The 17,244-nt window shown below is 51.4% G+C and overlaps 8 protein-coding genes across 8 annotated transcripts; 3 read left to right on the top strand and 5 right to left on the bottom strand.

The window, feature by feature from the left end:
- Window positions 1–276: 276 nt before the first annotated feature.
- Window positions 277–1,783, top strand: BJY04DRAFT_49462 (putative toxin biosynthesis protein (GliH); the record flags this gene model as incomplete). The annotated part of the gene is made up of 3 exons (XM_073720503.1): window positions 277–971; window positions 1,036–1,616; window positions 1,667–1,783. Exons 1-3 carry the CDS (start codon window positions 472–474, stop codon window positions 1,780–1,782), a joined length of 1,197 nt encoding a protein of 398 aa, XP_073571943.1. The 5' UTR covers window positions 277–471.
- A 566-nt stretch (window positions 1,784–2,349) lies between these two features.
- BJY04DRAFT_227347 (Zn(II)2Cys6 transcription factor domain-containing protein) lies at window positions 2,350–5,336 on the top strand (the record flags this gene model as incomplete). Its single annotated transcript, XM_073718605.1, has 3 exons — window positions 2,350–2,477; window positions 2,774–3,328; window positions 3,900–5,336. 3 exons carry the CDS (start codon window positions 2,350–2,352, stop codon window positions 5,176–5,178), a joined length of 1,962 nt encoding a protein of 653 aa, XP_073571944.1. The 3' UTR covers window positions 5,179–5,336.
- Window positions 5,337–5,494: 158 nt separating this feature from the next.
- On the bottom strand, window positions 5,495–8,539 carry BJY04DRAFT_207047 (cytochrome P450; the record flags this gene model as incomplete). The annotated part of the gene is made up of 7 exons (XM_073713803.1): window positions 5,495–6,050; window positions 6,110–6,194; window positions 6,247–7,072; window positions 7,131–7,341; window positions 7,598–7,686; window positions 7,729–8,280; window positions 8,504–8,539. The coding sequence occupies 7 exons, from the start codon at window positions 8,537–8,539 to the stop codon at window positions 5,495–5,497; spliced, it is 2,355 nt and encodes a 784-aa protein (XP_073571945.1).
- A 175-nt stretch (window positions 8,540–8,714) lies between these two features.
- Window positions 8,715–9,105, top strand: BJY04DRAFT_217456 (uncharacterized protein; the record flags this gene model as incomplete). The annotated part of the gene is made up of 2 exons (XM_073716050.1): window positions 8,715–8,933; window positions 8,986–9,105. The coding sequence occupies 2 exons, from the start codon at window positions 8,715–8,717 to the stop codon at window positions 9,103–9,105; spliced, it is 339 nt and encodes a 112-aa protein (XP_073571946.1).
- A 231-nt stretch (window positions 9,106–9,336) lies between these two features.
- On the bottom strand, window positions 9,337–9,916 carry BJY04DRAFT_217457 (uncharacterized protein; the record flags this gene model as incomplete). The annotated part of the gene is made up of 3 exons (XM_073716051.1): window positions 9,337–9,501; window positions 9,530–9,808; window positions 9,863–9,916. 3 exons carry the CDS (start codon window positions 9,914–9,916, stop codon window positions 9,337–9,339), a joined length of 498 nt encoding a protein of 165 aa, XP_073571947.1.
- An 867-nt stretch (window positions 9,917–10,783) lies between these two features.
- On the bottom strand, window positions 10,784–11,512 carry BJY04DRAFT_217458 (uncharacterized protein; the record flags this gene model as incomplete). The annotated part of the gene is made up of 1 exon (XM_073716052.1): window positions 10,784–11,512. One exon carries the CDS (start codon window positions 11,510–11,512, stop codon window positions 10,784–10,786), a length of 729 nt encoding a protein of 242 aa, XP_073571948.1.
- A 975-nt stretch (window positions 11,513–12,487) lies between these two features.
- On the bottom strand, window positions 12,488–14,320 carry BJY04DRAFT_207048 (uncharacterized protein; the record flags this gene model as incomplete). Its single annotated transcript, XM_073713804.1, has 6 exons — window positions 12,488–12,619; window positions 12,652–13,229; window positions 13,311–13,421; window positions 13,529–13,869; window positions 13,942–14,100; window positions 14,160–14,320. The coding sequence occupies 6 exons, from the start codon at window positions 14,318–14,320 to the stop codon at window positions 12,488–12,490; spliced, it is 1,482 nt and encodes a 493-aa protein (XP_073571949.1).
- Window positions 14,321–15,061: 741 nt separating this feature from the next.
- BJY04DRAFT_217460 (uncharacterized protein) lies at window positions 15,062–17,094 on the bottom strand (the record flags this gene model as incomplete). The annotated part of the gene is made up of 6 exons (XM_073716053.1): window positions 15,062–15,378; window positions 15,427–15,498; window positions 15,570–15,839; window positions 15,923–16,151; window positions 16,630–16,870; window positions 16,928–17,094. The coding sequence occupies 6 exons, from the start codon at window positions 17,092–17,094 to the stop codon at window positions 15,062–15,064; spliced, it is 1,296 nt and encodes a 431-aa protein (XP_073571950.1).
- Between the last annotated feature and the right edge of the window lie 150 nt (window positions 17,095–17,244).

Here is a 17,244-nt window from a genome sequence, read left to right on the forward strand (position 1 = left end):
CACAATTGCAAGAGTTCAGGGGGGATCACCAAACTAGCTACATGATGGTGGTGGTTTTCTTCAATCGGGTGGTTACCGGGGGATTAGGGCTGAAGCTCAATTCCTACTTTACGATCATCTGCATCAGAGGAAGCTTATCGGAGACATTAATAATACAGTGATCTACATTCAGGGTCATTTGGAATCTATTTGTCTGATTGATTATTAAGTTACCTTTCAGCATGTTCTTAAAGCAACTGAAAGTGCACGAAAACCTCCCGAGCCATTGCCGGAGCTAACAAACAAACCTCCCGACCCATCTCGGGCCTTTCTTTTTGCTCCCGTAGCGGTCTTCCTGTTTGCTGCTCGACAATTGATTATACTCGAGATGCCTGCAGTAACTGTCACATTCTAACACCGTCTTGCATCCACAGGGTATTGTTGCAATCGCGCTGAGAACCAACCTTTATCGCACTCGCAGCCAGGACAGCCATGGCAGACTATGTTGTCCAGCACCTTGGTAGCAATCTGCAAGCCATGCAGAATGCGTACTCGGCCCGTGAGCAGATGCCTGCTTGGGCAGCAAAGCTTCTGACCCCGACGTTCATGGCAGTCGCTGTCGTGACCACTCTGCCTCCCCCTGGTCCTGTACGCGTCATTGTCGGCCTTACGGCGTTCACTAGTCTTTGGCTTCATGTCTTGACGCACTGGGTGTCCGGTCCTGCTTTCTTCATGGATGCCATATTCATGATCTCGATTACGGTGCGCTGGCTGCTTTTGTTTCTGGCAGGGACGCCCGAGATCGACTACCACCAGACCACACAATCTGCGACAAAACTCGCTCCTACGGGTACAAGAAAGGCCAATGTCTTCCATAGGGCGCTGACCAAAGTGAGGTGGAGCGTGGAGCTATGGTCGTGCTGGCGCGGCCAGGGGTGGAATTTTGTTGACGAGCATCTTCCACAGGGCGCCGAGCAAACACAGTCTCGCTGGTATGAGTTCTGGTCCTTCCTCCCACTCTTACTATGATAACTGATAAGAAGTATCCATGTGCAGGGAATTTCTCGTTTCCCAAGCCGGAAGAGTCCTGTTGAACCAGTATATCTCAAATCTGGTGCGGAGCTACGCGTTCTGCGCCCTCTGGCCCAAGGGTGAAGGGCATATCGACTTTAACAGCATCCCCTTGCTGCACAGACACGGACTAGTAGCCCTGCAGTTGATCCGTGACAGTCTGATGCTGGACGCTGAATACAGAAAAGCATCGATTCTGGTCGTGGGGCTGCATTTGTCAACTCCGGATCGGTGGCCGGGCCTCTTTGGCAATGTGCGCGATCTGTACACGGTGCGCAATTTCTGGGGGCGCGTCTGGCAACAGATCTTCCGGCAGATCTTTACGCGATGCGGGGATGTCGTTGCCAACGCTCTGAATGCGCAAAAGGGGACCTTGCTCTACAAATACAGCAGGCTGTATGTTGGGTTTCTGGTCTCGGGCGTCCAGCACTATGCCTGTGCATTGCTGATTCCATCGGCGGGATATGGCTGGGGGATGTTCTGGCAGATGCCGCTCTATGCGGCGCTTGTCACAGTCGAGGATCTTCTCAAGTATTACGGCAAAGAGGCGGGCATTCAGGATGGCAGTAAGTTTTCAGCCCTTTTGATATGTTCGGGAGCTAATTCGTAAATATAGACTTTGTCCGTTTTCTTGGGTATATTTGGACGGCTTATTGGATGACCCTTCTCTATGCGCTGCCTGTCGGCTTTGTCTCGGACATTAGAGGCTTCCATGGCGTTTGTGCTGCTTGACAAATATATATATATATATATAGCCAACAGATGAGATAACAAGCGTCGCTATAAAGTTGTTCTAGTTTTGTACAAGAAAATAGCAATTTAATTTCTCGGAGCTTCCCTATCATGGCAGTGGACAGAAGATGTAGAGGGTGGCGATGAGGATGGAATAGGTAGCACTCCAGCTTGGTACAGATGGTAGGTAGGCAGTCAAGCTATTGGCTATGCCGCAGTTTTAATGACCTTTTGTCCGCGACCATTATTCTCATTCTTGGTACTTTTGAGTAGTCCAGACACTAGTTAAACAAGGCAATAACTGCGAGATGCCTACCACCGTCATGCTCCTCACTAGGTACTATGGATGTAGATCTCATGGCGCAAGCCAAACAGTAAGCTTAATGCAAAACCACCCGAACACGATCCACATTGACAGTTTCTCCCCGACGCTGCAGTATGTAAATAGATAATCCCATCTGGAGCAGAACATGATAAATAGGAAGACACGATATGTGCCATCCTCGCAATTGTTGACTCTCCACGCTTTTTCTCTTCATCGGGACGCAACTGTCTCCCCTCGGCGTGATGCAGCATTCGCTATCGCCGCTCGCAATGATTTTCTTCAGCTGCTACTATGCTGGACTAGCGGGACTGGGATACCATTCCCTCTGGAGAATCGCCCTTGGCGGGAACAATGTGCTCCTCGCTATCAAGTCCGTTCTGCGGACTGGACGCTTTGCCGATGGAACGCCCCTAACGCGCCGATTTACCAACCTGCAATTTTTGGATAAGAAGTTGGTCCCGGCTGTTATCTTCTACGACGGCTTGTTGACCGGCGTAAGCCCATTCTATCGCTTGTTACTGGTGGACATTCATTCCACCATGCAAGCGATGGCACTCTGCATGCTTGTCAGTAGCAGATCCCACTCGCCATCGCTTATATCTTTGCTGTAAGTTGGAATATTCGACTCATACGATTACGAAGCTCTGAGAATTAACCGAGGGAAAGCATACCCACCATGTGGAATGTCTTCAATCAGTTCTACGGTGCTGCCTTTGTCTACCCCCTCTACCTTTTGTTGGAGGCGGTAACGACTGGCTTCAACCCCCTGCCTCCAGTCCAGAATGAGGAGTGTCGTTCTGCATTAGTATTGAGCGCCATTATCGGTTCGTTTCTACCATTCACCTTCCTCTGGCCGGCCTTTTTCCGATCGACCACGGAGGGTCGACAACGGGCGATTGCGTTATACCGGTTTGCCCCCGTAGCGTTCTCGCTTCTGCAGTTCTTCAGTGAGAAGACGTTAGGGGCCCTGAGGCTGCAGCTTATCTCGCCCTATGTCGTGGCGGGGTTGGCTGCCACAGTGGGGCATTGGTACGCGCTTGGGGGGGCCTTACAGGTGGCTATTACTACTAGCGGAACGGACCGGTTGCGGGCTGCTGTTCGTCAGCTTTACCTGCCCCGCTCGCTTGAAGAGAGTGAATCTGACTCGAGGTCTGTCCTGGCGCGCGCAGCACATGAGTTTCTGCAGTACGACATGCTTGTGCTTGTTGCGGCTTATCTTCCGTATGCCTACTATCTGCTCGCGCCCCTCCACCTGGCATCGCCCCTCGCAACGATGGTCTCCCTCATATTTGGCACGATTGTTCTCGGGCCGGGTGCCGTCCTGGCTTTTGCATACGGCGTTCGATGGCAATAAGACTGTCATTCAGCACAAATCAGCGTCATCTTGATTCGCTATGGCGTGAGCCCGATAGGCGGCGGACTAGGCCTAGAACGTTCAGCCGCCAGGACTAGTCGATGCGAGGGGGCGGAGATGCAGAGAGATGAGCAGGAGATTATTATTCGTTATGCTGAATCATTAGCCTGTGTAAACCGCGCGTAGTTTGCCATAAGCACTGCGGCTGAGGATTGCGTTGGATACTGCAATGTAACATAATGATTGCCCTCAATACTCTGCAGATCATCGCCAGAGAGATAAATAGGAAATTCAGGGCGTTACTTGCTGATGTTTTGAAGTGTTGACGCGGCTGAGGACTCTGTACAGTGCAGGAGGCGAGGCAACCGCAGCAAACGGAACAAACCCGACAAACCCAGCAAACAATGCAAACGACCGCGGCAGTGATCCCTCCATCAGCAAGCAGGCCCTCCTCCTCCTCCTCCTCCTCTCCTCAATCATCATGAGCGCCGCCAATCCATCTTCTTCTATCTCCACCCGTGCAGACCTAGCCAGTTCTTGGGAGCGCCTGCGCAAATCTTGCGACACCTGTCAAGAGGCCAAGGTCAAATGCAGTCAGCACAAGCCGTCCTGCCACCGATGCCTTCGACATCGTCAGCCCTGTGTCTACAGCCCGCAACGTCGGTCGGGACGTCCTCCCAAGAGGTCAACCCCAGCCGGTCGCCTGGGACCCATTGCAGGAAACGACTCCCACATCCACAAAGAATCCACAATGCGACGCTCGAGCCCGAAAGTCAATAAATCAAGTGACCTTGCCATGATCGACGCCGTGGCGGTTGATCCCCGGGTGCTAACCGGCGACTTCGCAAGCGCTGGCATGGACTGTGTTGACGACATTTTCCAAACCTCCTTTGATGCCTTCCTCGCATCCTCCATACCTCCGAAAGATGGACTCCTACCAGGAAGCCACAGCAATCCAACCACGCCCAACGGCTTCTCCATAAACTCGCCCTCCATCACCGATCCATTCGGCGTCTTCCCGTTTCTCGTAACCGACCACAACCTACCTATTACCCCGCTCACGTCGCTTGCCCCCCCTATTGACCAGATACCTGTGCTCAGCGCCGATGTCTCAAATACTAGCAGCGAGTACGGCGACTGTGGGGCGAAGTGTTATAGCTCAATCTTACAGCACCTTCTGTTTTTTCGCCAGACCCTCCCCGAGCCCAATAGACCATCGATTGATGTGATAATGCAGACTGAAGGCCATGTCCGTGCGTTACTCGATCGTGTATTGGGTTGCAACGCGTGCTTCAGCAATCGCTCCTCTGTCTTGCTCATATCAGCGATCACGGAGCGCATAGTCCAGATGCTAGACTGGATCATCGAGGAGAAGACTCTCCTGGATACGGAGAACATGCGATTCAATCGACGCGTATCTAGTGCCTGGGGTCGTCCTTCTCGGTTACCCCCTCATGGCCTTGGTAGCCCGCGGCGGAACGTCTGCCATGTTCCACTTCGTGTCGGTAATCATGACCTGGATGAGGACGCCAAGCAATACTTTCTCAAACACTTCATTCTGCTTCGATTGAAGAAGCTGGCAGTCAAGGTACAGGTAGTGCGACGGACAGCTACCACTCGGCCAGGCGACTGCATATACCGCGCCGCAGAATTGGTGCTGTCGGATTCGATTCAACGGTTGGATTATCTCCGCGGCCAGTGTCAGTTATGGGAGTGAAATCTAACGATTTTTCGCCCTGTCTCTCCATTGATTATGAGTTCATGACCAGATTCCCCTTATGAAAGTCCATGTGTGATGTTACCGGCAGGATTATATATATTTCACTGTCATCACCTATTCAGAGTCTTGCCTTTTAGATATCCAGCAATGCTTTTATCTCTCGATACTATTGGGCGGAACGATGTCTCCATTGATTATCAATTTGTCCAGGCAGATCCTGTACAGCCAGGTCTAGTTTCACCTATCAATAGCTGAAGTTCCTATGTGATTCTGGGTCTTCTACGATGCTCGTCGTGTTTGGTTGATCTCAAGACTACTTCCCCACTCTCTGCAACTGTCTCGCAATGCCCTCTGGAGTCGCCTTCCACTGCTGATTCTGGTCGAGCGAAACTTCCAAGTGTTCTTTCCAAGTGCTTTCGATAACCTTGCGATGTTGGGGCGTGCGAGGCGTTATCTTAGCAACAAAGGGGTTGAGGCATACGATAAACCCTGGTCTCAGATCGTCCTTGTCAATGGGGATCTTGTTCTTGTCCTCATCTGTCGCTTGCAGAGTGTCAAACCCCCAGAGCCAATGCGAGATGACGAGGAACATGCTCCTCTCTGCGAGATGCTGCCCCGGACAAACTCGACGGCCGGCCCCGAAGGTGAAGAGCAGCTGCGACTCTCCGTTGGAGCTCGCATTGGGCTTTCCCGCCCATCGCTCCGGAATAAATTTGTCCGGCTCTGGGAAAATTTCCGGGTCGTTGTGGAGGGCATGCAAGTTCATGATCAGTCCAGTTTCCTCTGGCAGGGTGAATTTCCCCCAGTGCACGGGTGCGTTGGCGGCGCGAGGAAGTGATAGTGGAACAGCCGTGATCCAACGTTGGGCCCTGGCAGTAATCAGATTTGTGAATAACGTGGGAATGGTGATCCGACGGCAGAAACTCACTCTTGGATGACCTGATGGACATAAGGAAGGTTAGCCGCGTCGTCTTCAGTGGGCAGCCGATCTGGCCCGACAACTCGATCAATTTCTGAACAGTCAGCTAAGGATGTCTTCTCTCCTCTGGGATGGAGGGGGCCTACCTTCCTGTGCCTTTTTCTGTGCCTCGGGGTTGAGACACATGGCCGCGACCCAGTTGATCAGACTGGATGCGGTAGTGTCGGTTGTGCCTGTCAGCAAATGGTGGCCCATTTCTGCACCTTCAATCTCCGAAACTCCCGGCCATCCCTGCCTGAGTTTCTCTTGTATTGACTGGTTGAGGCAAGGGAGCGCCTCTCCCCTACTGGTGCGCTCTGCGACGTCCGAATAGTTCCTCCAGATAAAATCGCGATGCTTCGCAGCGATTTTGCGAGCCTGTTTACAAATAGGGAACATCCACTCGGGCAGCTTCCACAAGAACGGCCATGAGTCCAGAAACGCACCGCGCACGCCTGTCTCGGCCAGGTCATACAGGTCCTGGATGGTCTCTTTGACTCGGGGGTCCGCGGCATCGATAATGCGCCTGCCATTGACCATGGTCATGGCAATACTGTTACTGTAGCGCTCGATGTGGTCTCTCCATTCATTTGGCGCCCGGAGAAGATCAAAAAGGAGCTGCCGAGTCTCGAGCTCCTGATACGGTAGGTACTGCTTCGCCGCACTGCCGCTGAGGATGGCGTTCCACATTTTGCGCGAATGGCGCCACTTCTCTCCGTTGTTCAACCCGGGGAAGAAGCCGTCGCGCATGAGTAACTGGAACCGAGAAGGCGGACGATTCTGCGCACTCGCTCCCTGCTTGATGAAAATGTCTCGTACTTCGCGGAGCCCGCTGACAACGACGTGCGCCGTGTCGCCCAGCATCACCGTATAGACGGGTCCGTAATGCTGCACCCATTTCGCATACTGATACTGCGGGTAGAGCAGGTTAATCTACCCGGCGTTAGCTATGTGGCTCGTGGACCCTTCAACTCTTGTTGGATATATGTACCTGTTTCGTATTGCCCCAGATGAACTCGGTCGGTGGACCAGGTGGCAGACCCTTCGGGCGAGAGCCAACACGTAGACCCTTGATGACAATGAAGCCAACCAGTGCAAGGGCTGTGCTTCCCAGAAGGAGTACGGAGTATGGAATGTTGAAGACACCGAAAGCCGCCATCGTCACGGTGTTGATGATCATCACTTCGGACTCGTCGGCGTGGCTTTATTTTTCTATCTATCAATTCGTAATGAGTTGGTCTGATTTCTCGTCTGATCTGATTTGTAATTGATGGAAATCTCCCGACCAGCCTCCATATCGAGGCCGGGTGGTTTCCCCCGGGACCAGAACAGTAGGATTCCAGCCAAGAAAAAGCAGTAAGCAAAGAAAACCAAATTCATTCCGGCATAATCTTTCCCAAGAGCGCCAGGACCCTGGAGAGACACTGACTGACGGCCCCAACCCCTTCGCGTCCATACAGGGCGGCGCCTCCTCCTGCAACAACCCCTCCTCCCCCGCCATCCCCCAGGTCCATCTCCGAAACAACGTCTTTTTCCCGAACATAAACCTCCCGCAGCAATGCGCTCAGGCTTGTCAGCACGACACACACAACCTGGCGGGCAAGCAGCGACTCTTCTTCATCCTGTAGCGCCAGCGATCCCAATGTCATGGGCGTCTTCACACAACGCCACGTAGGCGGGCCAGAAGACGAGGAGGCCGAGGAGGAGGAAGGACCGTCTCCCTGCACCTGCACGCGTCCTGCCGATCCCATGGCTCCAGGACTATTGCCACTGCTGCTCCCTGCACTTGTTCCCCTCCCGGTGCCGGTGCCAGTGACAGTGCCAGTGCCGGAGCCAGTCCCTGTACCTGTAGTTGTACCAGCACCGACAGCAGCAGGATCATGATCATCAACAAGAGCATAAGTAGCACAAGAAGCGAGACAAATCCCCAGAATCGATTCCGCGAGCGGGACAACAAGCCCCGCGGGGTTCTGGCCCGTCGACGCACCCGCCGAGGCTTCTCTTGCGCCCTCGAGGCATTTCGAGAGATCTTCGAGCGGTCGGGTGATTGTTAGTAGGAGGGTGAACTCGAAGGGCCCGCGTGGAGGGAGCAGTGAGGACAGCCGCGCCAGTTCCGTGGCACAGGGGGGCTCCAGCCCCGGCTATGTAGATTGTTAGGTAGAGTGACAATGAGTGGTCGGAGACTATGGAGGAGTCACTCACGCGCTGGGTACCGGTGCTTGAGAACATTGCAGTTGTTTGAGTAGTTGGTTGATTGACGAGTAAAGCGAGGCTCAGCTGTGGTGGAGAGCACAATGCAGGTGGCTGGAACCCCTCCCTCTCCCTCACTAACTAACTTGTCATAGCTAGTCTCCTTACACACACCCCTGCTGGATTCAGCACGTTATGAGCCTCCTCCATTTTGAACACTTTATCCTGGTGTGTTATGACTTCTTTTAAATTCTATGGCTCGTAATGCTCAAGCTGTATATTGGCCTCGTGGTAGGGCAGAAACCAACTCGGTTTTCATCGCCATGACCGCCACTTCATTCACAACCAACAAATCACCAGTCTGGTGCTTACATTCTCTTTGGCCATGACAAACCCACTGCTGGAACACGCTGGGCAGGCTGACCCGAATGACCAGCCGAACGGAGCAACCACCAACCCGGCCAGCGAGATCCGCCCGAGCCCGTGGGCGCAACGACTTCGAGAGCTCTTTGCCAACAAGTCCGATGTCTCGATTGGCATTGGCGTCTATGACGGCCTCACGGCCCGGATTGCAATTGGCCATGGATGTCACGCGTTACACGTGGTATATCCCTGATTCTCTAGCGTCCATGGATATTGAATGCTAACGCGTGTAGAGCCCACTTCCAGTTTCCGCGTCCAGGCGCGGCGAACCCGATCTTCATCCCGACATGCCAAGGGCATTGATCGAAACGGTGTCTATGATTACCTCGTTGACGCCTTCCGTTGCCGAATAGGCGCGCGGTTGTTTAGCAAAAGCAATCAACAAATGTGGCATTAAAATCGCAGAAGGCCGTTGCGTGCTTTCACCGTATCCATTCGAATGAGACAGAGCATGGTCAGTACAGCATAAATGGTACCAATCCCGGACATAGCCCCCCTTTGGCCACTGCATTCTGTCCGTCCTTGCGAGACAAACAAAAAGCAGATCAGAAACCAAATCTCAGTAACTCAGTAACCGATCATATCTAGTCCGAGTAGCCCCACCATTCAGGCCCCGGCTGCCTATAACAATCCTCTTTCTCAACGAGCACCCTCCACGCATCATTGTGACCCAGCCACCCAGCGCTGTACTTCTTCCTATCCTTGCACTCGTCCAGAATAACATGCGCACCCTCAGCGATGTAGTCCCACTTGTCAAAGTTATTCTCGCAGACTCACATCATTACACCACCTAATCTTCGCGTCCTTGTAACAGGCGGCCGTCTGGCAGCGCCCGGCGTTCAGAAACGGCTTCTTGTCCTTGTTCCGTTCCTGGCGGAGCCATTTCATCGCTTCTTTCAGGTTCTTTTGGTCGCCGAGGCCTTTGCTGGTGCAGTGGATGTCGTGTTTTGGTTTGTCTTTGCCGCGGGCTTCGAGGGAGGCGTGCTCTGTAGTGTTTCTATCGTTGTCGTAGATCAGGTCGATGTCTAAATCCGAAGAATCATCGGGGGTGGGGTGCTTGTATTATTAGTTAACAAAGAACTATCGAGGAGAGGGGGGATGTATACGTACAGCAGAGACCGCCAGGATCAATGCAAAAAGGAAGCCAAGTAGCAGGAAGCGCATTTTGAGTTGGTTACTATAGAAGATTTCGATGAGCCCTTTTCTCCAGACGCATGTCCATGGCTGAGACTTATGTTCTGGTCGAGATCTAGTGAGGCTGGTCAGGTGGACACTGGAAACTTCTTTGACTAGCCTGCTCGCAAATGGGAGCATATGGTATGGTTTCACAGATGGTGAATGGAGATTTCGTGTGCTCCTTTGAGAAATCCGTTCTTTGTATTGTTGTTTTAACCTGCACCGGAACTGGAGATAGATCGCTTGCTTTGCGTGCAGCATCTGGTTAAGGATGGTGCTTCTGCAGTAGTCAACGTGTGAGACTGACAAAGAAAGAATTGATTGTATGGAGAATCATTGATAGCCTCTGCCGGGGCTAGGAAGAGGGTGATGATGGGCGGGGTAAAGGGTAACTACCGCTGGAATTAAGGTCTTCTTCAGCTTCTACCAGTTCTGTTGCTTGCTCCGATGAAGATGAAAGCTGCGGTACTCCTCAAGTTAGCTTTATCATGTACGTGCATTATGATCAAACATTACAATCTAGCAAAGCGGAAAGGCTTGCCGTCCCAGGGAGACTCTACTGTCCTAGCTGATGTATAGAGTTCAAAAATCAAGCCATGAGCATGAGTGTTCTGCATGGTGCCCTCTCCTATAGTGTTTCCTAAATTGAATCTTCCGATACTCATAAAGCTTAAGGACCAGCTAGAAAATAAGCGCCCATTTTCTTTCGATGGTAACTCAGGTGGGTTGACGTTCGCCTTGGAGCTGACAGCTTCGGCCATCACTCTTTGCCTATATGTTGAGGTGGATTGATCATGAGAAATGTAGCAGGCAACCGGGAGGTATAGGTATACCTTGTTTCAAGTCATGGGGGGCTTATGTCGGGTGTATGTAGGTTCGGTCTTTCGGTTCTCCGCCGTTAGTTACTACGGGGTTACTGTCTTTTCCGCCGCGAAAGACCACCCGCGCCCACCAGTATCTCAAGTGGCCCAATAACCCACGAATTACGCGGTTTAGAACAAGGCGCCATTGGGGAATAGAGATTTCTTCGACGTTGGTCTCGTTCGCGTTGGTCTTTTCGAGAAGTGTCTCGGTATACGCGGCCAATTCCGCAATTGTGGCATATTTGTTATGCCAGCATTTGTCAATGATATCGTCGATAACAGGATCACCGTTTAGCTTCGGAAATTCCATGTTCTGCAGTAACTTGATAACCTTTGGCCCATGGTCATAAGGATCCTCGGTAAGACATTGATCGCCATAAACCTCGAAGCCGTAGTTGATTAAGTAGAACAGGGATCCTAGGGCAAATTGCTCTGTTCGAGGACCTAGTAGCCCTGCGGTGCCACGGTGCCCTTGGTCTGACTCGTTGCTATTAAGTTTTCTTCCATAGGGGGCCATGCAGGCTTCAAATTCCGTCCCGATCTCCGCGGTACAATCGAAATCCGATAGCTTCAACTGGTCCCGATCAAGCAGAATATTCTCTGGTCGGAGGTCACCATGGGCCAGGTTGAGCGACTCGAAAAAAGCGACGGCTTGGGCAAGGCTGTTCATCCATTCCTTCCGGAGGGGTAGAGGCTCCAGCATTTTCACTTCCGTAATCATTGTCGTCTGCTGGTCTCGGACATTAATATCTTGTATCCGAACACATAGGGATATATCTGGCCATGCGGCTAATAAAGACCTATCCAAGGACAATAGCGGTTGCACCTCGCATGTACTCTATAAACACGCCGTTATCAGCGTAGAAGAAGCACTGTACCACGGAAGGGCATGGAGGATGTTTTGAGAATATTTGATAGACCTTCAGTTCCTTCCGGAATTGCTCTCTCTCAAACTCTCCCGATTTTCGGACTTTGACGACAATGTTAGGATGAACCTCGTAGACGAAGGAGATGCCCCCTTGCCAAATCCAGTGCACATCAGGGAACTGATGTTGGATATCCATCTTAAAGACAAGGTGTATGGGATTTAACAAAGGGGTACGGAGGTAGGCAAAGCGAACAAAAGGGAGGGCAGAAGGAGGCGCATGAGATATCCCTCAAAATGCGCGCAGAATTGGTTCTTAGTATCCCTTGACCGACCCCTATGCGCCCTACCCTGGGCGAGTTATTTGTGGATGACTCTGCATTAACGCCAGGCTGTGTCACCCTTGCCAAGCCAATAACTCCGCTGGCTGGCTGAGGACGGTATTTTGGATGCCTGGAATGGTCTGTGAGTGAGATGGTTATCTCATAGAGAGTTTTGTTAAGAGTGTCTTTTTCTCTTGATATTGATACAGGGCCATTGCCCGCTTAAATAGTATATATAACAATAACAGGACCCGAGATAACCTAGAATAATTGATTAATGGCACTTCTATGGCTATCTGATTGATTCAGCTGCTTTGTTTTGGTAACGTTAGAAGACTTCTCATCATCAGCCATGAGGGTAATCCTCTTTCCTAATGTCCTGCTGGTTAATGATCGGCCAAGTTCGTTCATAGATCTGCCTTGACCACAGTGTTCACACTAGAGATTGATTGATTACCTTTGCTATGAATCGATACTTCTGCAGAGCCAACCGGGCGTGGCCTGACAACTACATGTAATCCTCCTCACAAAATTCGTCGAAGATCCAATTTTCTTCAACACTAGCTCTCTCCTCCTCGGTTTCAGCGGCGTCGAGAGCGTCCGCTTTCAACTCCCTCTCGCGTTCCTTCGCTTCGCTATACTGTGCAATGGCACCCATTTCTCATCTCCTACTCCAATTGCTTCGCGGCAAGCCTTGAGTTGTTCATCTGCATCTGATTGTTCCTCTGCCAATCGCAGACACTCGCTCAATTCGTCATCCGATAAGACGACCGGGCAAGGCGAGCTCGCATCCGGGTTGATCTCTCCCCAGTTTCGCGACAGTCTAACCAAGTCCGCTTTCAAGGATATATTGTCGCCTTCCCAAGGGTCACTGGCGTGATGGAACATCCGCCGCCTTAAAGTGCTGAAACTGTGGGCTAGGGCATTGTAGTGCTCAGCATTTCTATCCGCGGTCAATCTTACATATAAATAGTGTAATTGACGCTTGCGGAAGGCTTCCGCATGTTCGAGCCGTTCTGTCTCTTCCATTTCAGTAAAATCCCTTGGTAAAGTAGGGATTTGCAGTGATTCGGAAACCTCGTCACCATAGTTCTGGAGACTTTGTGGGATGCCGCATTGCAGAAATAACGGGAGCACCGTGCTATGCTGCCAATCGATGAACCCGGTACTTTCAAGCTTACTGGAAACGAATATATTGTTCGGTTGTAGATCGGGATGTCGGAGGATCGGACGAAGAAGGGCAGAGCGATCTCGTGGTATCAGGTGAGGGGCAATCTGTAGGTATCGCTCCAGAATTTAAATGTGATCGAAATGAGACTGGGCCTGGTAACTGTAAATCTCTCTGCGGAGTCGCTGAAATGGCTGAAGAGGTCGTCCATGTTGCTTCAGGTATGCGATCTCCTTTTTGGCCCCGGCAGTGAGAACTGCCAAAGAATCTCGGTCTCATCGCATAACCTGTCAGCGTCTGCTGCATTTGACATTCGATTTGAACGATGCTCACATGGTCCACGCCCAACTGATAAGTTGAGTCTTCGCCCGTACCACAAACCAAGCGAAGTGTCAGGGCCCATACAGAAACGACGGGTCGAGCTGGGGCTGGGGACAATGACGGGGTTGTCATGCGCTGGCAGGTCATCGTAGTAATAAAGGCTGCCGCTTGTTGGGAACCATAAAGCAAATAGACAAGACTCTAGCTCCACAAGCTTAGTTACCAGCATTATCCTCTGCTGTTCAGACAACATAAACCAGATATCAGCTAGGTTTTGACCTTGGACGAGCTCCATGAAGATGTCTTCTGTGCCTGCAGGGTTATCTGCAGCAGTAGAGTAACCAAAGATCCTGGGGACCAGAAAGCCATGAGAATGCAGGAAATCCATCATCACAACTTCACTTGCAACAAGTAAGGATTTAGGTTCGGTGACAGGGTAAGGAATCCGCGCAACAAACTGGAAGCCGTTTCACATAGTGATCTTGAAACTTCGGTTGAATCCTCCTTCAGCAAGCTTCTCAAAGCTAGCAATATCATCTTCCTTCTGTTGAATTGCTAGGGCAGCAAGGCGCTTCAAACCAGAGACGTTGAAAACACGTCTTCGCTCGCGATGTCTCAACGCGTCGTTGTAGCTGAATTTCGACATTAGTTGAGGTTCTTGATAAGAGGGAGCCCTTCAAGCGCAACATACATCCATCGTCCGGTTGTGTAATTGAACAATCCACATGTGTCGGGCACCTTGTGGTCTGCCGAAAGAGCACGCGTGAGTGCTATGCTTGGCTTATAATGGGTTGATCGTAGTCGTACCCAGAAGATCCTGTACGATATTGCGCCATGTAAACGCCTAGCCATTGCGGATTGAAACAAAGACGCGTGGGAGAGAGTCGATAAGCAAGGATCTTATACTTATAAGCTGTTGATAGTTGTTGGGTCAGGCTCAGCCCAGTATGCCACGTACGGTAACTTACGATACCTTACGATACCTAGTCAGATCGCATTGGGGCTCAGAGTGATGCACTGGTCTGTCGGGGAGCTGCCACTCAGGGTCTGCGATTCCGAATCTCACCGATTTCTTGCTCTAAAACGTTAGAAGACACCTGGAAGTCACTACCAGCAGCAAAAAGGAAAAGATAAAAAACATACAACAGTAGGGATTCGCATGTGGTCACCCACCATACTACTAACCTACCGGCGTGTGGCTTAAGTACGGCTGAGCGGACGGGAAGCCCTGTTCTCCACACCCTGTGGTCGTATGTATTTGCTACTCAAAAGAGCTGGCATATATATTAAATTTGTTATTAGTGCTGCGTCTTGCGTATGCTAGGTGATTAGGTGATAGCAGTGCTTTTCGCTTAAATACCCGTTAAGCAGTCTAAGTGTGTCGTTCTGCTATGTCTATGTGGTGATGCGATGCTAACAGGCACTATTAAGATATTATGGAATGTACGTATTGATATTTCTCCCTGGCACAGCTATATATTTTCTCCTCTCCTCCCTGGAGCGACAAGTGACTACGCGACGGTGCGACCACCCGTTGATCGCCGCGCAATGTCCGTGTATTTACTACGTGAACGCGTTCAATATCTGTCGTGATCAACGTCCTTTTCCCGCTTTAAGATACTCCAAATCCAGTACAGCCTTGCCTATATTCCTCCCTTCGAAGAGTTCCACCAGGCCAGTAGCTGCGTTGTCAATGCCCTTGGTAATACTCATGACCGGGTCAAAGCTCCCGTCGGCGATCCAGCTCTGCACGGTCTCGACGTGCTCTTCGTAGTATTGGGCCCCAAAGACACGATCAGCCATGTTGAACCCTCTCCATGTAAGCTGCTTTCCTACTACTTGCCCCGTGTTGCGAATACCATACTGCTCGCTCGGCGGCTTTTTGTACTGAGATATGAAGCCACAAGCAACTGTGCATGTTAGCATATGGTGCCCATCGCGCGTGCTCGTAGACTCACCAATCCTCCCATGGAGATTCATATTCTCAATTGCAATGTCCAACTGCTCGCCTCTGATGCTATCGAAATAGACTGTAAAGCACTGTTAGCCAGCTATCATTTCAGCCACCGCCACAAGACATACTGTCAATCCCGTCAGGCACCAATCTCTTCAGTTCCACCCCCAAGTTTGACAACAACCCAAGCAGGGGTGCCGCTAATACCCAAGTACAGCACCTTTCGCGCAGCGACAAGGTGGTTCAGTGACTGCATCACCTCGGGAATACTACTCGTCGCGTGTTGACTACTCCCCCAACGCGGTAAATCATTCACACCCGCTGTGTACCGGATAACGTCTCTCGCAAACGCTTCGGCGACAGCACGCTGCTGGCTACTAAGATGCGGGTTGTAGTTCTGCCACAGGTACGCGATGTCTAAGAGGTGAGATGCCTTTCCGGCAAACGGACCAGGCCAGGGGTTTCCTTCGTCAAAGTGTCCTACGGTAGTGCTTGGCCACTGAGTTGCGACGACGAGCGAGGGGGCATGGAATTGGATGTCATTAGGAAGTTGAGGATTAGGGAAAGGGCATCGGTGTCGGAGGTGGTTTCTGTGATGTTGTAGTGGGCCAGGAACTCCTTGGGTAGGGGTCCGTCTGCGCCATCAAGCCCTGTATGTGTGACGTTTCGAAAACGGGAGCAGATGTCTTTGATCTTGTGCAAGAGAGAAAGGATAGTAGCGATTGAAGACTTTGGAGTCCGTTAGCTTTGAGTGTATGAGAGAGGTGCAGGGTACGAACGTCACAGTTGCTGTCTACAGTAAAGAGACGGCTGCATCACCTTTTCCGGGAAAGAGACTGTAGCTCTGCGTTTCCAGCGAGTCAAAGGTGACTGCGTGCGGGATGACCGCTACATCAATGACTGCGCCAGCTCGAATAGCGGAGGAGCTCCGCGACTACAATTCCTCGGTACTCGTGTTTGTCAGGGCATCCAGCCACTAATCATCCCCCAGCTCATCCAACGTGGGCCGTTCTTCTGATCCACCAGCCCGCGGTTTGTAGGATATCCAGCTTTTCTCATCGACGTCAATGTGACGAAGCTAGTGATGCCAATACGGTAGCTACGAATGATATGTGGTTAGACCTCTCGGTATCTATACAAATTCGTGAGTGCCTTACCCCAGATTTACAGCAACCACCGGATGCCCAACCCTTACAGACAAACGCACAAACGCCGCTTGGTTGTACTGAGGGTACCAATTCGATCCGATGGAGAAACCGCCGCCATGAATAAACACGAGAACTGGCAAGAGCTTATCACTTCTATCGGCGGCGTATGCTAATGGTACACTGATGTTGAGGTTCAGACCATCGGTGCCGCATGGCTTCGGGGTATATTCAAAATCCAATTTCTTCCCAATCAAAGAGCTTTCCAGGTCGAAGCCATTTGCTGGTGAAATCGGGCAGGTGCTGCGCCATGGTAAGCAAGTCTCACGCTGCCACAGGGTAAGGAATACCCGAGCGTACTTTATTCTGGTTGCGTCAACCATCCCCTTCGCCGTGGGTTGGAATAGCTCAGAGTGAGCGAATCGTTCTTGGACAGTGGCATACTTGAGACCGAGGAACTGTGCCACACCGTCATTCTGCCTGCCTGTGACCGTCCCAAGTAATGGGTGTGAGGTGGCGAAGAGCATCTTGAGATTGTCCTGTCCTTGAACCCATGCTGATTCACGCCGCATGTATACAAGGTTCGAGACGTAATTGTGTGGAGTAAGCCTGATAAGAACACTCCGGAGCCGGATCCCGAAGATACCGGCTCGTATCTGCATTACCCCCGGTCCTCC

The sequence above is a fragment of the Aspergillus karnatakaensis genome, assembly GCF_047715665.1.
Source record: "Aspergillus karnatakaensis strain CBS 102800 unplaced genomic scaffold BJY04scaffold_20, whole genome shotgun sequence".
NCBI lineage: Eukaryota > Fungi > Ascomycota > Eurotiomycetes > Eurotiales > Aspergillaceae > Aspergillus > Aspergillus karnatakaensis.